At 38.9% G+C, this 18,994-nt stretch overlaps 1 protein-coding gene across 2 annotated transcripts in view; it reads left to right on the top strand.

The window, feature by feature from the left end:
• Positions 1-18,224, top strand: part of LOC140157316 (serine/arginine repetitive matrix protein 1-like) — a 36,070-nt gene extending 17,846 nt beyond the window's left edge. The window contains exons 4-10 of one of the 2 annotated variants that reach the window (XR_011859665.1): positions 4,320-4,490; positions 5,052-5,190; positions 6,572-6,698; positions 7,801-8,021; positions 8,713-8,886; positions 17,247-17,489; positions 18,075-18,224. Coding sequence is in view for 1 of the 2 variants with exons in the window: in XM_072180460.1 (XP_072036561.1) it covers positions 4,320-4,490; positions 5,052-5,190; positions 6,572-6,698; positions 7,801-8,002 (639 nt within the window). In the remaining variant the exon portion in view is untranslated. Of the gene's footprint in view, positions 1-4,319; positions 4,491-5,051; positions 5,191-6,571; positions 6,699-7,800; positions 8,027-8,712; positions 8,887-17,246; positions 17,490-18,074 lie in introns of those variants that run through there. The other variant, XM_072180460.1, reaches the window with a different exon arrangement.
• Positions 18,225-18,994: the final 770 nt, after the last annotated feature.

The following is an 18,994-nucleotide window of genomic DNA, read 5'->3' as shown; positions in this document are numbered from 1 at the left end:
TAGTGAGTGAGTCTTCTTTTAATGTGTTCATTCTTCAATTCATGCAAGTATTTATATTCATTGTTATCAGTTTAAAAAAAGAAGTAGCCTTGCAAGAGATACTGTACCTCTGATTGGAAGTATGTGCTAATTTATCAGTGATCCTTGTGGTATGATATTGTTCGGTGCTGTAAAGGATCCTGTATACATGTGAAAACCTGATATTGTTCACTGATAATTGCACATAATTCCTGATAAATATGCATTTGCCTTGTTTCACCACAGCTCTGGAACATGATATATTTAGTTCAAAATGCGCTAGACAGAACTGACATGGTGAATATGCACAGTGTCTACTTCAACTGCTGAAGAAATGTGTGCTAATGTGGACATATTGTAGAAGCATTTTATCTAGAAATAAACTGAAAACTAAACTTTCTGTAAATAAAACATTTTTGGCTTGCATGCTCGAAACATATCTGATGTTTTTGTTATGTATTATCTAGAAGGAAAAAAATAGATCTGTTTTGCATTCAACCGACTACCACAAAATTAGATAATTTCATTTAAGCAATTAACTGGACATCACAGATTTTACTGGAAAATAACCCATATTATTGTTAATGTTCGCCAAAACTAGTACAATTTTGTTATTCTGGTTCATTCAAGTGGAACAAACCACTCATTTTTGCCGTCTGTCTTTTACGTTCAGATGTTAGTAATATATTCTCTCAGTCAACATCAAAAGATGATGCCCACATGATAAGACAGGTGTTAGCGACCTCGCTCAGGAGAGAAAGATGCCGAACGCTAGCGCACACTCATCGTCAGGTACACACATAACGGGGATTTCCTGGATGCAGGGTAGGCCGTGTTGGCCTTCTTCTCTCATGCTTTAATCTTGTCCTAAAGCTAGGCTTCATCAATTGCATCATCATTAATGGTTTGTATCATTGCAGTACACACGGTTGGTTTATACTTTGCCAGCTACACTTCAGATTTTGACTATCCTCAATGACCTTATGGTATCTATTTTCACATAATGTATGGCTAGGTAGTTATCTTTTTCAAATCCATCACAAGTTCTTAAAATCCTGGAAAGCATTTGTAACATGTATGGCTGGAATTTATTAGAAAGCGGACCAATTATTGCCTAGACTGAAAATGGGTGTTAGTCCAACTGGCATGGACATTTTCATCACACTTGATTTTATAATAAAAAAAAAGAAAGCAGTTTTTGAGGAAAACCACAAAGTTTAATTATACTTTACTGCCTTGAGGAAGTCATACAGACTATAGATCTAGAACTAAATTTAATCCGCTCTGAATCTTGGCCTAGAGCTGTGATTGGTTTGGAAACTAACATGATGGATTTCGGCACTTGCAATCAAGATCTTTGTGAAACTGGCTGCAGATTTTGATTTATTATTGGTGCTAACAATGTGGAGAACCATTTATACCCAAGGTCAAGAATTCAATTTGTAACTCGATCAAAATCAGCAGAATAGGATCCTGAGAGATTCACAATTTTGTGTACCAACAGGGCATAATTTAGTGTTGGCCATTTGTATAGCAAAAGCAGACATTGATGAAAATGTGTGTAGCTGTTGTATTCTTTTGTATGCAAATGAAATTGCATAGCATTTTGCCAAGATTGAGTAGTAAACTGCTATGTGGTACCAACTAAATTATGCCCTGTGTACCAGTGTCACAAGGAGTTGATATTGGATAACAAAATCGATCAACAAATGAAAAGCCCACATTACCATTTTAATAGATGATCAGGCCAAGTTACTTTAAAAATGTTTCAAGTTGAGGAAGAAGTTTGAAGTGGTGCTTACAGAAAATGTGGATTTAGTTGTGCCACATACTGTAGAACCTGAAGTCAAAGATAAGGCCAAATAAAAAAATAAACATGTTTCATGTCCCCTCCCTCTTCCTTTTTTGAGGTTTCTTCAATTATATTTTTATTTTTTGAAATTCAGTTATAACTTTTCAAAAAATATGTCTAGGAAGTAGAGGTGCTTTCTATAGCCTTGCTAAAATACAACAAACACTTCTAAAACGTTTTGTGATAATTAGAGGGGCCTATCTTTCAGAACAACAAATAAAAAGAGGCCTCCTCCTTTTTCCAGGCATTATTTGTGAACGCTAAAACAGCTCTAATTATTGGTATTTTGGGGTATTTACACCGATTTTGCGATAAAAAATAAAAAGCCCCCTCTTCCTCCTTTTTTTCAAAAACCCGGATGTGAAACATGTTTTTTATTTTATTTGGCCTTAATAAGCAGCTATGCCTTTGACTTATCCAAAACTGAGCACTTTCTGAATTATATTGCATGCAATAAAATCTAAACCACAAAGTATTTCTCAACTGTGTACTGCATATTGTGTTTGTTTGATATTTGATTTGAGGAATTATAGCTTTGAATTGATTGCTGTCCATACCAGGTTATATATTCTGGCAACATTAGAATAGATTTTGTCACAGTTATGTGTACAGCATAGTGACAGAAATTCAAGCAAGTACTAGCACACATGTGAAGTTGGTACTCTGGTAAAAGCTCATTTAGTTGAATGGGTGAATACATAAATAAATATTGGGCATGTATAGATTTTGTATACTCCTTGAAAAATTTCCGTTCATTTTCAGTATTAACTTAACAAAAAGTATCACAATTTGAAAATGTACATGTAGGTGAAATTGTAAAACTTTCATTACAAGTGAGGGCATAACAAATGATGCTGAAATCTAGAAGTTCTTTGTCCCTAAAGTTTGATAACAACATTGACCAAAGCCAATCATTGGGCAGGAAAAACCTCCTACATGTTATTTACCCCTGAACATGTTTAAAGCAAAGCCTCATATGTAACCTGTTGACAGTTTTTGTTTTTAAAATGTTCAGGGGCCACAAGCACATGGGAGGTTTTTTCCTGCCCAACAATGATGTGATCACTTCAATATCTTGTAGAAAAAAGGAAAAATACTTTTTAATTTGCAATTATAGATTTGAAGCACAATATCTGCAGTTTGCTTGCTTTCTGAAGGCAGCGGCAGTACTATAATGAACGTACTTTTGACTCTGGCTGCACCCATTACTTTGTTAATATGAATTAGATTACGACGTGTTAGGATGCATAGTTACAGACATGACTACTACATGTACCGTATTCGTTCCAATAAGCGCTCATGTCCCAATACCCAGAGTATTTTCAATTTGCTAAAGGGTGCCATTCATGTTGAAGTGACAGATAGATGTCGATACAGTGAAACTGCTGCAGGACTACCAAGTCCTGCGTAAGCTTGCAATACATTTTCTGCATCAGAAAAGCTATTAGAATGTCTCAGAACCCTTTATAACATACATAAATTTGTCTCTAATAAACGCCCCTTCGAAAAAAATAGGTAAACAAGGTAAAAAATAAGAGCCCACCCAAAATGACTTTGTTAAGCGCCCTGGGCGCTTATTGGAACTAATACGGTATATGAATTTAGGCAAGACTTCAGTAAGTACTAATCAGGAAATTTGATCATCAAACAAATTTGTCTTGTTGGTTGTGTTAAGGGGGTACTACACCCCTGTGGTAAATTTGTAATTATTTTTGCATGTATCACAAAAAATAATAACACACTGATAACAAAAGTTATGTATATTATTGGGGCAAGGAATCCAATTACTACACTGAAATTTCAGTGACTCAAGACGAGCGGTTTGGTATATATGATAGGAAATGAGGTACATCCTAGCGGTACCTTATTTTTTATCATAAATAACGAACCACTTGTCTTGGGTCACTGAAATTTCAGTGTATTAATTGGATTCCCTGCCCCTATAATATATGTAACTTTTGTTACCACTGTGTTATTAGTTTTGGAGAAAAATGCAAAAAAAGCCACAAATTTATCGAGGGGTGTAGTACCCCCTTAACCAAATGTTGATAAAGCAGCATTCAAAGGGCCCTTTGTAATTCAGTATATTTTAAAATATAATAATAATACTCACTTTCTCTTTGTTGCTAGACTTTCTGAATCATTTCAAATGCATACTGATGCTGGAAAGGTGTTACTAGAATCAGTAAATGCTAGCCAGTCTAATGTTAGTTTGTCACCATGCTAATAATTGCAGTTGTTCATGCAAGCTGTGTGTAATCAGTGCATACTATGCAAGTTCCGTATAGTATAGAACGCTTGGTTTGAGCACATATTTTATTCCATATTTGTACCTGTATTAAATGATTCATAGAGCCTGGCAGCAGTAGAGTACCACACAACCAAAGTCAAGACCACTAATGCTCTTATATTTTTCTTTGTGGCCTGCCCAAAACCCTGCCTTTCACAGAACCCTGATCCAAAGACAATGCAGATCAACCTGACAGGCTTCCTCAATGCTAAAAATGCATTCAGCTTTATGCATCAGCTATGGGATCTTCTCACAAGTGCCCAGGAGAACATAGCGGGCATTCCTGCTGCTTTTTTGGAGCAGAAGAAAGAAGAAATCAAAAAGAGACAGGTAAGCTGTGGCGTACTTTCATTATTAGATATGAATACATTGTAACCGGTGCAGTTTTGCCAGGTAAATTAAGAATTTAGTTGTATGTTATGAACACAAAAATAGCATCCGTCACCAAATTGAAAAGTGTGCACTTGTAAATGACCATAGGTTAGATCAGGTGCTGAAGTCCTGTAATTGTGCTACTACAGTGCTTTGACAATTTGGTTTGAAGCCAGAATGATGGTTTTGGTAGTTTTTCTGATTTTACTAATTCAAGGTATTTAGGCCTGTTATCGACTGTCGTATGTGTCGTATTATCGTCGATATGACCCTAAATTCGACATGTCATAAAATTTGAATTATATCGTGATTTTCAAAAAATGAAAATTATTTGATATCAGAAAGACATGCTTCGTATTCAGAATGCAATTCGATACGTCTGAGGTGCTCTCATGTTCCATAAAAAATACTGTCGAAACGCTCAAAACGCTCATTCCAGATCCCTTAAATTACGCATAATTTTGTTTGTACACTAGTACCATGTCAGAATATTGAATACAGTATGTTGTCTCTCAACAGCAAGAGCAGGAGAGGATTCAGGCAGGACTCAAGCAACAGGAGGAGGAAAGCAAGGCAAAGGAAAAGGACAAAGAAGACAGAGACGACAAGGATAGGGATCGCAAGGACCGAAGAGACAGAGACCGAAGCAGAGACAGGGGTGAGTAAATTGTTGCCAAGCCCTGTAACTTGCCTCATTGCCAGTATATGGAATGATATTTATAATTTAATATCATTCCATTTATACCACCAATGAGAAACACATGTCAACTGCATGGAACAGAAAAAGGTTATGAGTTTTTCTAATCATTCACATGTTCACTGGACCATGACAACTGCAATAATTATGTACAAAGCCAAATGCATTGGACATTTCAGAAATTTAGTGCTGTTACCTATAAAAATCTGATCGCAGTACATGTGCAGTCTGATCAGACATTTCAGGAATACCGTCTACAAGCATATATGCCTCTAAACGAGGTATTTTTTGACGAAAGAGACGAAAGGCAAATACCCTCCACAAACACATTACAATAGATTGGTCTTACAATAATACGTGTTTGTACAGTCGCCTATATCAGTAATATAGTTGTTCAAACTCCAAATAATGTTTTTGTGGAGAGTTTCTGCCTCTCGTCTCTTGCATTAAAAAAAACCCGTTTAGAGGCATATATATGCTTGTAGACAAGGTTTTACAGTATCTGATACCGTTGACTTAGCATGTTACAGTGCTCATAGACCAGTACATGTACAGTTAGCCTTTTTGTGCTCCAACAGTCGATTGGCCCTGTAAACGGAATGGCAAGCATGGGACCAAGCAAAATGAATCTGGTGTCAATCGGGTTCAACTTGCGTGCGTTTTGAAGTGTCACATTGTAACAGGTGTTGCTGAAAATTGCCATTAAAATCATTTAAATGTTTCCGCGATATGATAAAATTGTGCTTGATGATATCATAAATGGGCTATTCCAGTTGAAATCCATACACCCCTGCTCGGATTACTCCACCTGCATACAGCAACAAGGAGTGTTGGGCAGTATATCAGCAGATGCAGAAGATGTGGCCTTTTTAAAATCTCCCACACATGGGGCGTAGATTTCAAATGGAGTCAACTATTCATGGGACCCCATTTGAAATTCCCACTCCCTGTGTGGAAGATTAAGATCATGCCTTTCATAGAGGTGTATGAATTTCAACTGGAAGCCCAGTGGTGTGTGCAAGCGCACACATATAAAGCCAAGTGACAAAAGGCCAAGTTGTCGTCTGTGACTGACCCTTATCCAGTAGAAGGGAAAGCATCTACATTAGCTATTCCAGTTGAAATCCACACACCTCTGTGGAAGGTGTGACCTTAACCTCCTACACAGGGATGTAGATTTCAAATAGAGTCACCCATTTAGGTAACCCACATTTGAAATTTGCACTCCCTGTGTGGAAGATTAATGTCATGTCTTCTATAATAGGGGTGTATGGATTTCAAATGTAATAGCCCATTTATCCAAAGTAATGATAAAAGTTGACTTCCAAATTTTGCATTGCAGACAGTCGCAGTCGTGATCATGGATCCAGGGATAGAGGCAGCAGAGGTGACAGAGGAAGCAAACACAGCGATGAGGAGCATGATGGAGTCAATGGCAGCGGAGACCGCAAGCAATCAACATCACCAAAGTAAGTTGAACACAGTGTTGTAATCATCAGGTTTGGCACTTGGAAACTGGTTGAATTTTATTTGTTGAAACCTACAGTAGCGATGGTAGACTTGACCTAAAAAACACCTTACAGTAGTGATGGTAGACTTAGATGCCATTATAAGCAGTGGAGCATAAACATGACTTGGATTGATGTGACTCGTTTGTCTTTGTGCAACACTACTGCTACCCAAGGCTCCCGCTAGCCTTCAAAAACTCTGTGTCCGATCGGACGCACAACTGTAAAACATGGTCGGGAAATGTGCGTCCCACAAAACTTTTGTGCGTCCGTACATGTATGTTAATGTGTTGGGCAACAGGGAATACAATTTTACAAAGCCCCAGATTCCCGGTATTGCATCGCATTACATCGCAGTTTGATGCAAATATTTGACTATTTCCTTTCAGATTCCTGATGAGATTTTAAAGATTTGTGTAAATATTATTGTCAATAACAAATTATGTGAATGCATGACAATGTACGATAGTTTACAAAGTTGTATTTTCAAAAGCTTATCACGTCTCACTGCCGTAAGAACTTTCATTCATTGACTGGTGACCTCGACCCGGAAGTGTTGCAAAATGGGAGTGGCTAAATGTGAAAGGTCAATAACTCGTTTACTGATTGGTCCATTGGTTATGAATATTAATTAAGCTTTATTAGGAGAATTAGGAGTGATCAGTCAACGTAATTTTCACGATTTTTATGATGATGAAGTTGGTAAGCTTTATAATCATAAATTTTTGGGCTGAATCAACTTGCGTCCGACTGGACGCAACGGGTTGATGAAATTTGTTGAACATTGCGTCCAGCAATGCAAAAATGCGTCTGGACGCAAGAATTCGCGTCCAGCGGGAGCCTTGCTGCTACCTGTGAGCTGTAGGATTATCAAGAAAGAAGAACATCCTGAATTTCACATTTTACCAGGCCTGATTGTACAAAAACCAAAATAAAGATTTACTATAGAAATAAAATGTCATGAATGTACCGTAGTAGTTAACCTTTTAATAAAAAGGTTGTAATTTAGATCAAGTTGGCAATGAAAAGTCACTATTCATTTTGCTCATTCATTTGACATTAGGATCATGGCCCGGCCAGCCAAGTGGGATTGGGAGCCGCATAAGCCAGCTCAACCAGACAACAAAGACGGAGAAGATAAGAAAGATGAGGATGGTGAACCCAAGTCTCCTGGTGGGGATAAATCCCTGCACCTGCTGCAGCCGCTAATGCAGAGAAGGATGGAGATAAGGACAGCCCGTCACCACCACCTGTTGGACAGATAAAACAATCAGCTGATACAAGGTAAGGTCAAGATGTTCATCATTTCAGCACTTAAAATACATGTATGTATATAGTAAAGAGAAATAGTCAACAGTAAATAGAATATGATTGCACTAAATGTCAAGAAGGTGGAGTCACTGGACCATGTGGGTGGACATACTAACCTGTGAAACGGAAAAATGCAGAGAACAAAAGAGGGTTCTAGACATGACAACCACAAGTATGCATTCACCTGTTAGCTAATTGTATCCGTCTGGTTGTAGCCATGTTTTCAAAAACCGTATGCGCAAATTTGAATTTTGCAAAGTGGCATTGTTATGACCTTAAAAGGTGCACATAAAAATAACAGATGTGGAAATAGGAGTATAAACTGACCAGTTGTAGTCCTATTTATTCATGGCATATTGGATGGCCTAGGTGAAAGTTAGCCCATATTTGCAAGACTATCCTTGCCTTCAAAGTGAAAGAAACCTACTCATGTTACCTCTGGCCATCGTGTGGCCTGCTGTCAGATCTTACCCAGGGAAAGATGACATTCCAATATTCCCCTTTAAACATTTTTGTGATAGTCATAAGATAGCAGTTTGTGATATAAGGCATTTATGTAACACTTGACAAGCCAAAATATTGATTTCAGTCAACTTTAAAATGGTGGTGTGAAAAGGAAGAAAGGATTGTATTTGAGTACAAGTCGATTTATTTCTCATTACAGTAAAGAGAAAGACAAAGAAGCTGATGAGGATGATAAACGTGGAAGAAGTCGTTCTCCAGGTGACAAAAAGAAGAAGCGTCGTGGCAGTAGGTCATCATCTTCTTCTAGTTCCCGCTCTAGAAGTCGGTCCCGGTCACGCAGTGGTGGTAGAAGAAAGAGAAAATCTCGATCTAGGTATGTATTTTGAATACAGGCCAGTGTATAATACTGTAAATCAACTTTATATTTAATTTCTCGAATTTCGCGAGGAGGCAAAATTCGAGAAATTAAATATCACACTAATTAAAATAGCGTTTGAAATCATGCCGACTAGCCCACAGTGCATTAAGCTTCCAAAGTCTCACACAGTTCACAATACAGCCACGATCGTGCAATGGAAGTTGTTTAGCTGCAGGAGCATCGACTCTCTGTAAAAATATTAAACTTTACTGCCCAATTTATATAGTATTTCATGTCAATATAGTATACAAATATTTACTGCTCAAATTCGAGGGATCTGGTGGAATCTATTGGTCCCCGAGGTGAACTGGAGACCGTGAGCCTACTATTTCCCGAGACCGCCAGGTCGAGGGAAATAGTAGGCTCACGGTCTCCAGTTCACCGAGGGGACCAATAGATTCCACCAGATCCCGAATTTAGAGCAGTAAATATTTGTTTTATATCCTTCATTAATATATTCTTTGTTCATTAATTGGTTAAATAATAGAAAGGCCTTTATCATAGACATAGGCCTAGGCATAAATGTAGGCTAAGCCCTAGCATAATCAAGGCTAGGCTAGGCTTGCCGTGCTTTGTTTTGATTGAATACACGTAGGCCTACATGCACAAAGCACGCACGCAATTGAGTGGCTATAAAGCTTACCGTTGTAATGTTTTAACCTCTACAATACCGCCGTGAAACGAGTAACCATGTTCTCTGTTATTTCGCCGTCAATATTAAGATATTGTTCCTGATGTAACTCAGATTATGTCATTAAACTGCCGTCTTTTAGCTGCACTTCTGTGCTGCTGCTTGTGTACTTCGCAAGACAACACGACTTGCTACACATTAATACCCCAGAACCGGTAGCGATATCCCGCGTATGTGGCGAGTTGCACCCACCGCTAGGAACTGCGACGCTGCTATGAGGTCATACTGCGCTCAGAGGGAGTATAGCAAAAAATATATCCCGGGGAAATAGCACTTTGAGTCGGCTTTTTAACTGCTTTGCAAAATAGCAAAACTATTTTTGGTCACATGATACTCGTTTAACCAATTAATGAACGAGAATATATTAATGAAGGATATAATATTTTCTATTGTAATATTGACAAAATTTTACCTTAGTCATTAATTTTGGTACATATTGATGGCATATTTTATGCAAGGTTTCTGTCCGACTGACATAGCGAAGGCCACAGAAAAGTCACAACATGTTTGCTAGTCTTGATCCCAGATGTCAACATGATGTCTTTTATTTCCCTATTTTAATTTTGTTATATTTTTTTTTCCTTCCTTTTCTTTCCTCTCCATCTTTAAATTTCTTTATAACTTCTGCAGGCAAATTATAAAACATTTTCCTTTCACCAAGTAATAGAATTTGTTCAAACTTTACTGCCTCACCAGCATCTGACCCCCCACCGACCCGATCTGTACGTGCCAATTAAAGTGTCGGTAAAGTGAGACTTAGAATAAGACTACGAGCACATCCGGGCTAGCCATAGCTCACAAAACATGTGCTCAGCTCATCGAATTGATTGAACACACCACTCGTGCCATTCTTCTTGGACTAGTGTTACTATAATAAAGAATCTGCTTTCTTCCCTAAACTACCTTTTCTCAAGGCCCCACACCCAACATACACAAAAAGAAAAACATCACACACAGTATTTATGCGGTCTAGGCCAGTATTATTGCGGCATCCAGAGCGACTGGTGGAATGAAAGTTCCACAATCTCAATTGAACTCATACAAAAATAACTTAACGGAACCTACACTAATACAATGGGGCAGCCTACCCTGAAAATTGAACACGTTACTCGCCTGCTACGTAAACTCACCCCAGGCCAAAAATTGAGGATGAGACCGTAGATCTGCTCTATGCAATATAACTTCATGGCAGATACCATTATTCCAATTTCCAGCCACCCTGCATTATCCGTTTTTTCACTAACCCTCCCTGGAAGAGCAACCACCAATATTTATGAATAATTGACTTCTTAAAATTTGCTCAACAGCACCTTAGTATCCAATTTTTATTTTGACTATCAAACTACGAGCTCATACTATCAGGGATTATAACCCAAGAGCTTTAGAGACTGAAAACAAGCTTTCTTGGCTTTCCTTAACATAACCATCCTTCGCAACATCAGTCTTCCACCTACCGTGCTTCTTCAGCAACCTGTCTTGGATACCAGCATTTGCCGCGCTGATGCGCCCCTGATCTTAAACTATGGACTCCAAATTTGGATACATCTGGAACTAAAGGGCGCAATGCATCCAGAATAACCTCACGAGCCCTGGTGTATGAAATCGGTTGGTTGCCTTCCCTTAACTTATAACCATCCCTAGTCTTTGTCAGACTACGAAAAATGAACTGTTCTGATTGGACCTGCACTAAATCTAAATAGACCTCGAGCATTTTAACGGGACAAGTCGGAGTATTTAACTTACTAACCGCTACCGACCTCCCCTGCCTATATACATCTGTTTTACTTGAGGGAATACATATTTCCACTCCCTTCTCAGTGAAATTTAAATGTCTCAATTTTATTTCAGACAATTCGGCGAAACGCAAGAACGCGGAATAAGCAACCAAACACATAGTGACTGTTCTAATGTTCATTAAATTTTGCACCCCACGTCCTCCCTCTGGAACGTAAGCGTCAACCAAATCTCTGATCATTTGAGACGTTATGGGCTCTTTTTTAACAATGGGTTTTGATAATTTTCTCTTCAGACCTTCGTGGGTAAACAAAACCATACTCGCACTAGTAGGATCAGGCACTCCTGCCATTTTATGTGCCCATGATAAACCCGAGACAGCTTTGGTGATAGGGGCAGGTGATGTGGCTGTTTGACTTAAATGTGTTAAATACAGAGCTATATCTACCGAATCTGCCGGAAGAACACATTTTCCATACTTATTAGCCCAATCAGTCCACCTGTTCATAGCCCCAGAGTAAGCGCTAACTGTTGATTTAGCTCGTGCCCCCAACATAACATCGGGTAACATCTTTGCCAGTCTGTCCAAATATGGATGGTCTCTTGCAGCTGGTGTTCTGCCCAAATACCGCTGTTGAATATTACCTGCATTGGGGAAAAAACAAAGAATCAGCTTTTGCCCAAGTACATTTTTAAACATCTATATGCACTCACACTCTAAAATCAAGCCTTACTGCTAAAATCTTGCTTCTGCCAATATTCATGACAAATTCCTCGCTTCCTCCCTCCCAGGAATAAATAAACCTGGATACCAGGGCATTTCATAAATCCCCACAACTGCTCTAATTGGATTATAACCATCTGGGAAGAGCAAAGGCCAATACGGTGCTGAATACCAACATGGACATATCATAGTTCCCACCGCTCTTATTTGCTGCATGAATAAAATCACTCTTGATATAATTGATATTGGAGGGACTATCCAATTATTTTCACCTTCCCACTTAACTGTAAAAGCGCCAATGGCCTCACAACCTGGATTCCAGAATCTAGAATTAAACCTTTTGATTTTCTTGTTATAATAGCTGGCAAACCTGTCAACAGTATATGTGGACCCCAGAGGTCATCAAAATACATAAAGCACTCATCAGAGACACTCCAATCATCATTATCAATAATTCTACTGAGCTTGTCTGCTTTATCATTTTCCGATCTTGGAACCCATTCCATCTCTAAATGAATATTATGTTCCAAACATGTCTTGCAAATGCTCAAAGCAATACTCTGCAATTCACTTTTCATACTACCTTGCACTGCAATCTTTTCAACACCTTGGTTATCTGTAAACCACTTAGTCCTTCGGCTGGACAGCTTGTGTGCTAAGGATTTAAGCACCAACTCAACTGCTTTAAGTTCTCTCCATGTAGAACTTTTTGGGATTCACTACTATCCCACAATCCATGTGCTACTGTGTTATCAATATCTACTATATAACCACCAAATCCTGAGCTACTGGCGTCCAGAAAACACAATTCTTGAACATTCGGCTTTTGGTCCGATATTGGACTTGTTCAAACTTTCCACACTTGAGCTCCAAAATGACAACTCGCTCACTGCTTCTATTGGAATTAAAACAGGAAGATCCCAAGATAACCTTGATTCAATACACACGTGTAAAGCCTTTGTCATAACCCTGGCTATGTTACCTGTCACGAGATTGGTGGACATAATCTTTCCGACCACTCTGGCGATTTGCCTTGCAGATGCTCTGTTCATTTCATTCCCTGTAAAATATCATGAATGCCTTTTTGATACTCTGTACGCCTTTCAGGAATCACAAAAAACCATCTTCGAGATCTATATAATAGCCTAACCACTGATCTTTTGCACTGGATCCCATACACTCTTTTGCACGCTTGGAACAAACCCAGAGGCTATCAGATCTGCTTTTACTTCCTCGCTTACACGAATGGCTTCAGAAAGGAACTAGCAAACCCAAGTCCATCGCTAAAAAGACTACTATTGACTTACCTTCTCCTCTCCACTTTTTAACCAATGGCCGAACAATTTTGGTAAAGATGAAAGGAGCCGAGGAGAGGCCAAAGGGCAACTGTTTAAATCTGTAAAACACGCTCTTGGAACCCAAATTCCATGCAAATCCTAAAAAATCCCTATGCGCAGCACAAATGCCAATGTGATGATAACCACTTTTCAGGTCAAATTTAAACATAAAACCACCCTTTCTGAGAAATATAAGAGCAGAGCGCATATCTTCATACTTGACTGAAATTTTGTCAAGATCTTCATTTACCAACCTCAGGTCCAATATCAACCGCTTCTTACCATTACTTTGAATCGACACCGTAAGTGGATTTACTACTGTCGGCTGTGCCTTACATACCTCAATGGTTTCCAAAAGAACCAACTCAGATATAGCTTGTGAAACAAATACCTTGTGAGATAAAGCAGACTTGTTATTCTTAGAAAAAGATGGCGCCGGCCTTTTATTGAATGGAATTACATAACCCAAACGAATGGTATTAAGAATAAACTCTGGAGCCCCGATCTTTTCCCAAAAATGAAAATGCTTATTTAGCCTACCTGCAACTTTAATACCAGATACTCCACTTCGCTTCTTCAGTACTCATAATAATCGTTAGCAATAAATGCACTATCATTTTGTATGACTGACTCTGACACACCAGACTTTTTTGGTGGACTAGTACAATTTCTTGGATTACCTACATTACTACACTTAACTCTATGTTGGTGGTTTTGACACTGTGCTTATGGCATACGGAGCTCTCTTGTATGGGCAATTGGCCTTCCAGTGGTTGAAACTCCCACAGGTGAAGCAACTTCCGGTTCCCATTCCGGTGCCTTGGCCTCTGCTGGCGCCGCCATAGGTGCTTTGGCCACGAAAAAAATCACCAGAATAACTACTCTCAGTAGGTCTCTTGAACTTTTTGGTTTGGTTGCTTTCGCCTCACGGCCGCCTTCTTTTCTGCTTGACCTTTCGCCTGCCCTGTTCTCTGCTCGCATGATTTTGTTGTCATCCTCATCATCTCGCGCAATCTGCATGCGTTTCATATTCCGACACTGTTGCCCACCCGTAAATGGAGGTGTCTGCTAGACGGATCAACTTCTGCCGCTCTTCTAACTGGTTCTTCGTCTTGCTTAAAATGGCGGCGACAGCCGAGCGCTCTGGTACGTGCTCCAAAGCAGAGGTAATCGAATCCTTTATCACTCTGAAACATTCAAACACAAACAGAAAAAACAACACCAAAATTAATATGGTAAAATACTTGATGCAATTAGGCCTATGTGAATTTCTTGATTATATATAGGCCCAATATACTCAAACACAAGCAAAGACACAACCCAAATTTGTATGTCATACTACTTGATGCAATAGGCCCGTGAGGATTTTTAGTTATAAAAGCCCAACTAATATAAGCTCAATTACTTTTATAAAACAATGAAAAGAAAAAAAAAATAGGTGCTCTGCTGCTGCCGAACTGACGTGAAGTGAGCCAACGCCCTGCCTAACCGTACCACAACATTACGTAACACCAACGATTTCTAAAACCTTTAGAAAATCACGTACCGTGAAGAAAATAAATATCTTCTAATTCGCCACGGTCGCTCAACCGAAAATATTTATATTTCTTCCCTAAACTACCTTTTCTCAAGGCCCCACACCCAACATACACAAAAGAAAAACATCACACACAGTATTTATGCGGTCTAGGCCAGTATTATTGCGGCATCCAGACGCCCGCCATGAGGTTAAAGAAGGTGCGAAATAAAAAACACACGAACTGCACGAACTCCGGGACAAACGACAAACTCACAAACATGCTACTTTCCTAACCCAATTTTAAGTATACACTTATCTGACACTTGCTGATTAAACTCAAACTGGCGCTTATTTCCTTCCCGACGCCACTTCTTTTGATTGTTATCTTTGATTTTTTGGGCCAACGCTGAAGCTGATTTTTCTTGAAGCTCCGCCAACTCAGCCTTCACATTTGCTAGTTTCTGGTCAACACCAACAGTAAATGAAGTTAACAATTCTTGAATATCTGCTTTTGTAGCAGGTGCTGCCTGCGCCTGTGACTGTGGCTCCATTAGATCCACGTTGATACGATATCTACAACAATGCAAGCGCTGAAAAAAAATAGGTGCTCTGCTGCTGCCGAACTGACGTGAAGTGAGCCAACGCCCTGCCTAACCGTACCACAACATTACGTAACACCAACGATTTCTAAAACCTTTAGAAAATCACGTGCATCGTGAAGAAAATAAATATCTTCTAATTAGCTACGGTCGCTCAACCGAAAATATTTATATTTCCTATTTTGTGACTATAAAATGAAGAGCCGTTTAGGGAATTCAGAAGTACTAATGAATTTGCAAGTCAACACGATCAAAACATCGCCCGAAAATTAATGATCAGAAGAGCTATTTTTACGATCACCAGTTAATTCATGGAATAATTATTCAGCCTTGTGATGGAATATATTTTACTAGAGTAGGCCTACTCAAACCATGGAACTGCATGTTTTATAGACCCAGTACAGCATGCTCCCATTAAGGTATTTTTGCAATATTATTGGGGTGGAAATTGAAAATTAAAATGCATAAGCTTACTGACTTCAAAATTCGGAAGACTTAGATTCATGTCAACATTTTGAATTCGCGAAATTAAATCTCTGCGAAAATGTTGACAATCCCCAATTCGCGAAATTAAGTTGATTTACAGTAATCCCCATGTTTTACATGTATTTTCTCATTGCAAACAAACGGTATAATGTCATTGCAGCAAACAGCCTCGATTGTGTCCTTTTGTCTGCAATGCGTCACACCGGTCAGCTGTAAACGGCATGTATGAAACTAGCATACATCTTGTCAGCAATAAATTTCAGCAGTGAAGAAAAGAGAAACATATGGAAAACAGCATTTTTCGCAAGAACAAAATGCATTTCAAGCTCTTGGGAGTATAGATGAGTTGACTTGTGATGTCATTACGTGGAAGTATGCGTGCGCATCATCACAATTATTATGCAGTATGGGCACGCATCATATATTGTTCACGGCCAAGGTCTTAGCTAGCCACCCGTCTGGCCGTCATTTTAGATGGGGAGTTTGCTCCTGGGACGGGCAAAAGTAATGCCTTTGACAGATGCTATATTATAAATTATATGTTTTGAGAAGCAAATTGACCTTTTTAGTAAACCCAATTTATAGAACAAGCCCATATCAGGACATATTTGAACTCTTTGAACCCCCAATGGGCTATAGATGTCTGGTAAATGTTTTAAAGGTCAAATTAGGACAGGAAATTTTATTCAAATGACGGGCAACCCTCAATTTCTAGCTAAGACCCTGTTCAGGGCCTGTGGTTTTAAAACTCCCGCCACATCACAATAAGGCTATTGAATAGTGGAGTGGTTATGCAGTTCACTCAAGCATATCGATATTCCAGTCCCTTGCCTTTGTTGATAAACATTGAGGTCAGCTCATCAATTACAATTCTTGTTGTGCATTTCCCAGTCCTAATCGCAATCCTTATATTACTCTAACCAGACCCTTTTCTCTAATAGAGCGTGTTTATAGTGAGACAATCTTTCCATTATTTAGCTAAACTGCCACATAGTCTAGATTTGCAATGGTTAGTAAAACATAAACAAATATAGACTGTGTGACAGTCCAACTAAATGCTGGATAATCTGGCTCACTATAAACACGCTCATACTGAAATAATGGAGACCTGAATTTTGCAGTTGTCCTATTCTTCAGTATACCCTGTCAAGTAGGTGCTTAAATTATAAATTATGTGAACTATATTGGACAAGAATTGAGATCTCTGAACCTTTATGTTTTGCAGATCACATTCACCACGTAGACGACGCTCGCCTTCGCCAAGGAGAAAATCACCCAGACGCAGATCAAGATCACCCCGTCGTAGATCTCCACCACGAAAACGCTCACGCTCACCAAGGAGGCGGTCATCACCAAGAAGACGCTCTAGATCACGCTCTCCAAGACGTAGGTCTAGATCACGCTCTCCTAGACGTAGGTCTAGATCACCACGAAGGAGATCACCTCCTAGGAGGTCACCTCCCAGAAGGTATGCAATAGAACTCAGTATCACATAATGTTCAGTGTCGGTACGCTTCGTGATCACGAAGTCATGCCCCAAAGAAACGGATGTACATGTACAACTTTGTCACAGACAATCAGATACACATTACAACGCTGAACATTTTTGGTATTTAGTTTGGTATTGTACTAGCAGTTACATCAAAATGCTGGTAATATTTAGTTGTGACCAAAATTAATTTCAAGAAAAGGTTACTTCCCCATTTTGAAATGTTGAAGGTATATAAGATAGATTATTTTAAACTCTGTTTATACCCCTAGGATTAAATAAATAGATAAATTCTTGAGAGGATTTTTTGAGAAATAATAATTAAGTGAATTCACAGGTATCTGCATGATATGTACACAGCTTTACATATTATGCTCTTGATATTGATACACTTCCAACTGTGACATTTTGAAAAGATCCACAGATAAAATTTTGTTGGAAAAGTTTGAGCTTTTATCTGAAGCCAAAATTATAATTTTGATGGTAGTGAGGGATGAGGCTGATGGTCACCAGTAATTCCCACAAATGGAATTTAAATTGTGACATTCACTTTAATTGTTTCAGGTCTCCTAGAAGATTTAACAGACGGCGATCACGTACACCAGACAGACCCATGAGACGGCGCAACTCCCCTTCCCCACGACGCAGACGAAGATCGCCATCACCAAAAAGAAAGGTGGTGCCAGTGCGAAGAAGCAGAACCCCACCGAGAAGGTAATATATCTGTCCTCTTAAAGTATATGTGACATGATCAAGCGGAACGAGTCACATGTCGACCCTGGTCAAAAATGAGTTTTACACATGTTTCTAAAAAAGACATTTAAAGCTTTCAGAAACTGAAAACCCCATGTTTATACAACTTTTCTTTGCGAAGTTATGTCAATTTATCAATCACTGAAAACAATATAAAACAAAAGAATTTTAAAACTTTCTTTGCTAATTTCTCAAAATCAATATTAGTGACATCCGACTCATTCCCCTTGATTATGTCACTTATATTGGTCCACCATGAGAGATAATTGTTGAAAACTTCTTTTGTTCGCCTGAATTTGATGCAGTAGTTGCTGTTTAAACATAGCTATGATCAAATCTCATCAGGCCATCAAACGTTATTTTAATATTTTGCAGTAAACCTTTGACGAGAGCGTAGTTTAAGCATTCATGGCATATTTACTGCGTTCAAACGCACTTGTCTCTGATTGGCTGCTGAGGCGATCTGCTGTTGCCGAGTGGAATTTATGAATGAACTGGAACTTTGTGCAATACGCGTTGTTAGCTCCGCCTTTGCAACATCACGGTAGTACGCGCTCGTCAAAGGTTTACTGCAAAATATTATAGTAATGCTTCTTTCTGGATGGTCTTCATATTTTTTTTCAGTAGTGTTTATCAAATTAGTTTAATATTCAAACATTATATTTTCTCCATAGAAAACCAAGATCAAAATCCTACTCCTCAAGCTCTGGCTCCAGTTCAAGCTCAGCCTC

The sequence above is a fragment of the Amphiura filiformis genome, chromosome 7 (assembly GCF_039555335.1).
Source record: "Amphiura filiformis chromosome 7, Afil_fr2py, whole genome shotgun sequence".
In the NCBI taxonomy this organism is placed as follows: Eukaryota; Metazoa; Echinodermata; class Ophiuroidea; order Amphilepidida; family Amphiuridae; genus Amphiura; species Amphiura filiformis.
Note: the sequence above shows the minus strand (reverse complement) of the source record. Positions and strands in the feature narration are given on the sequence as shown.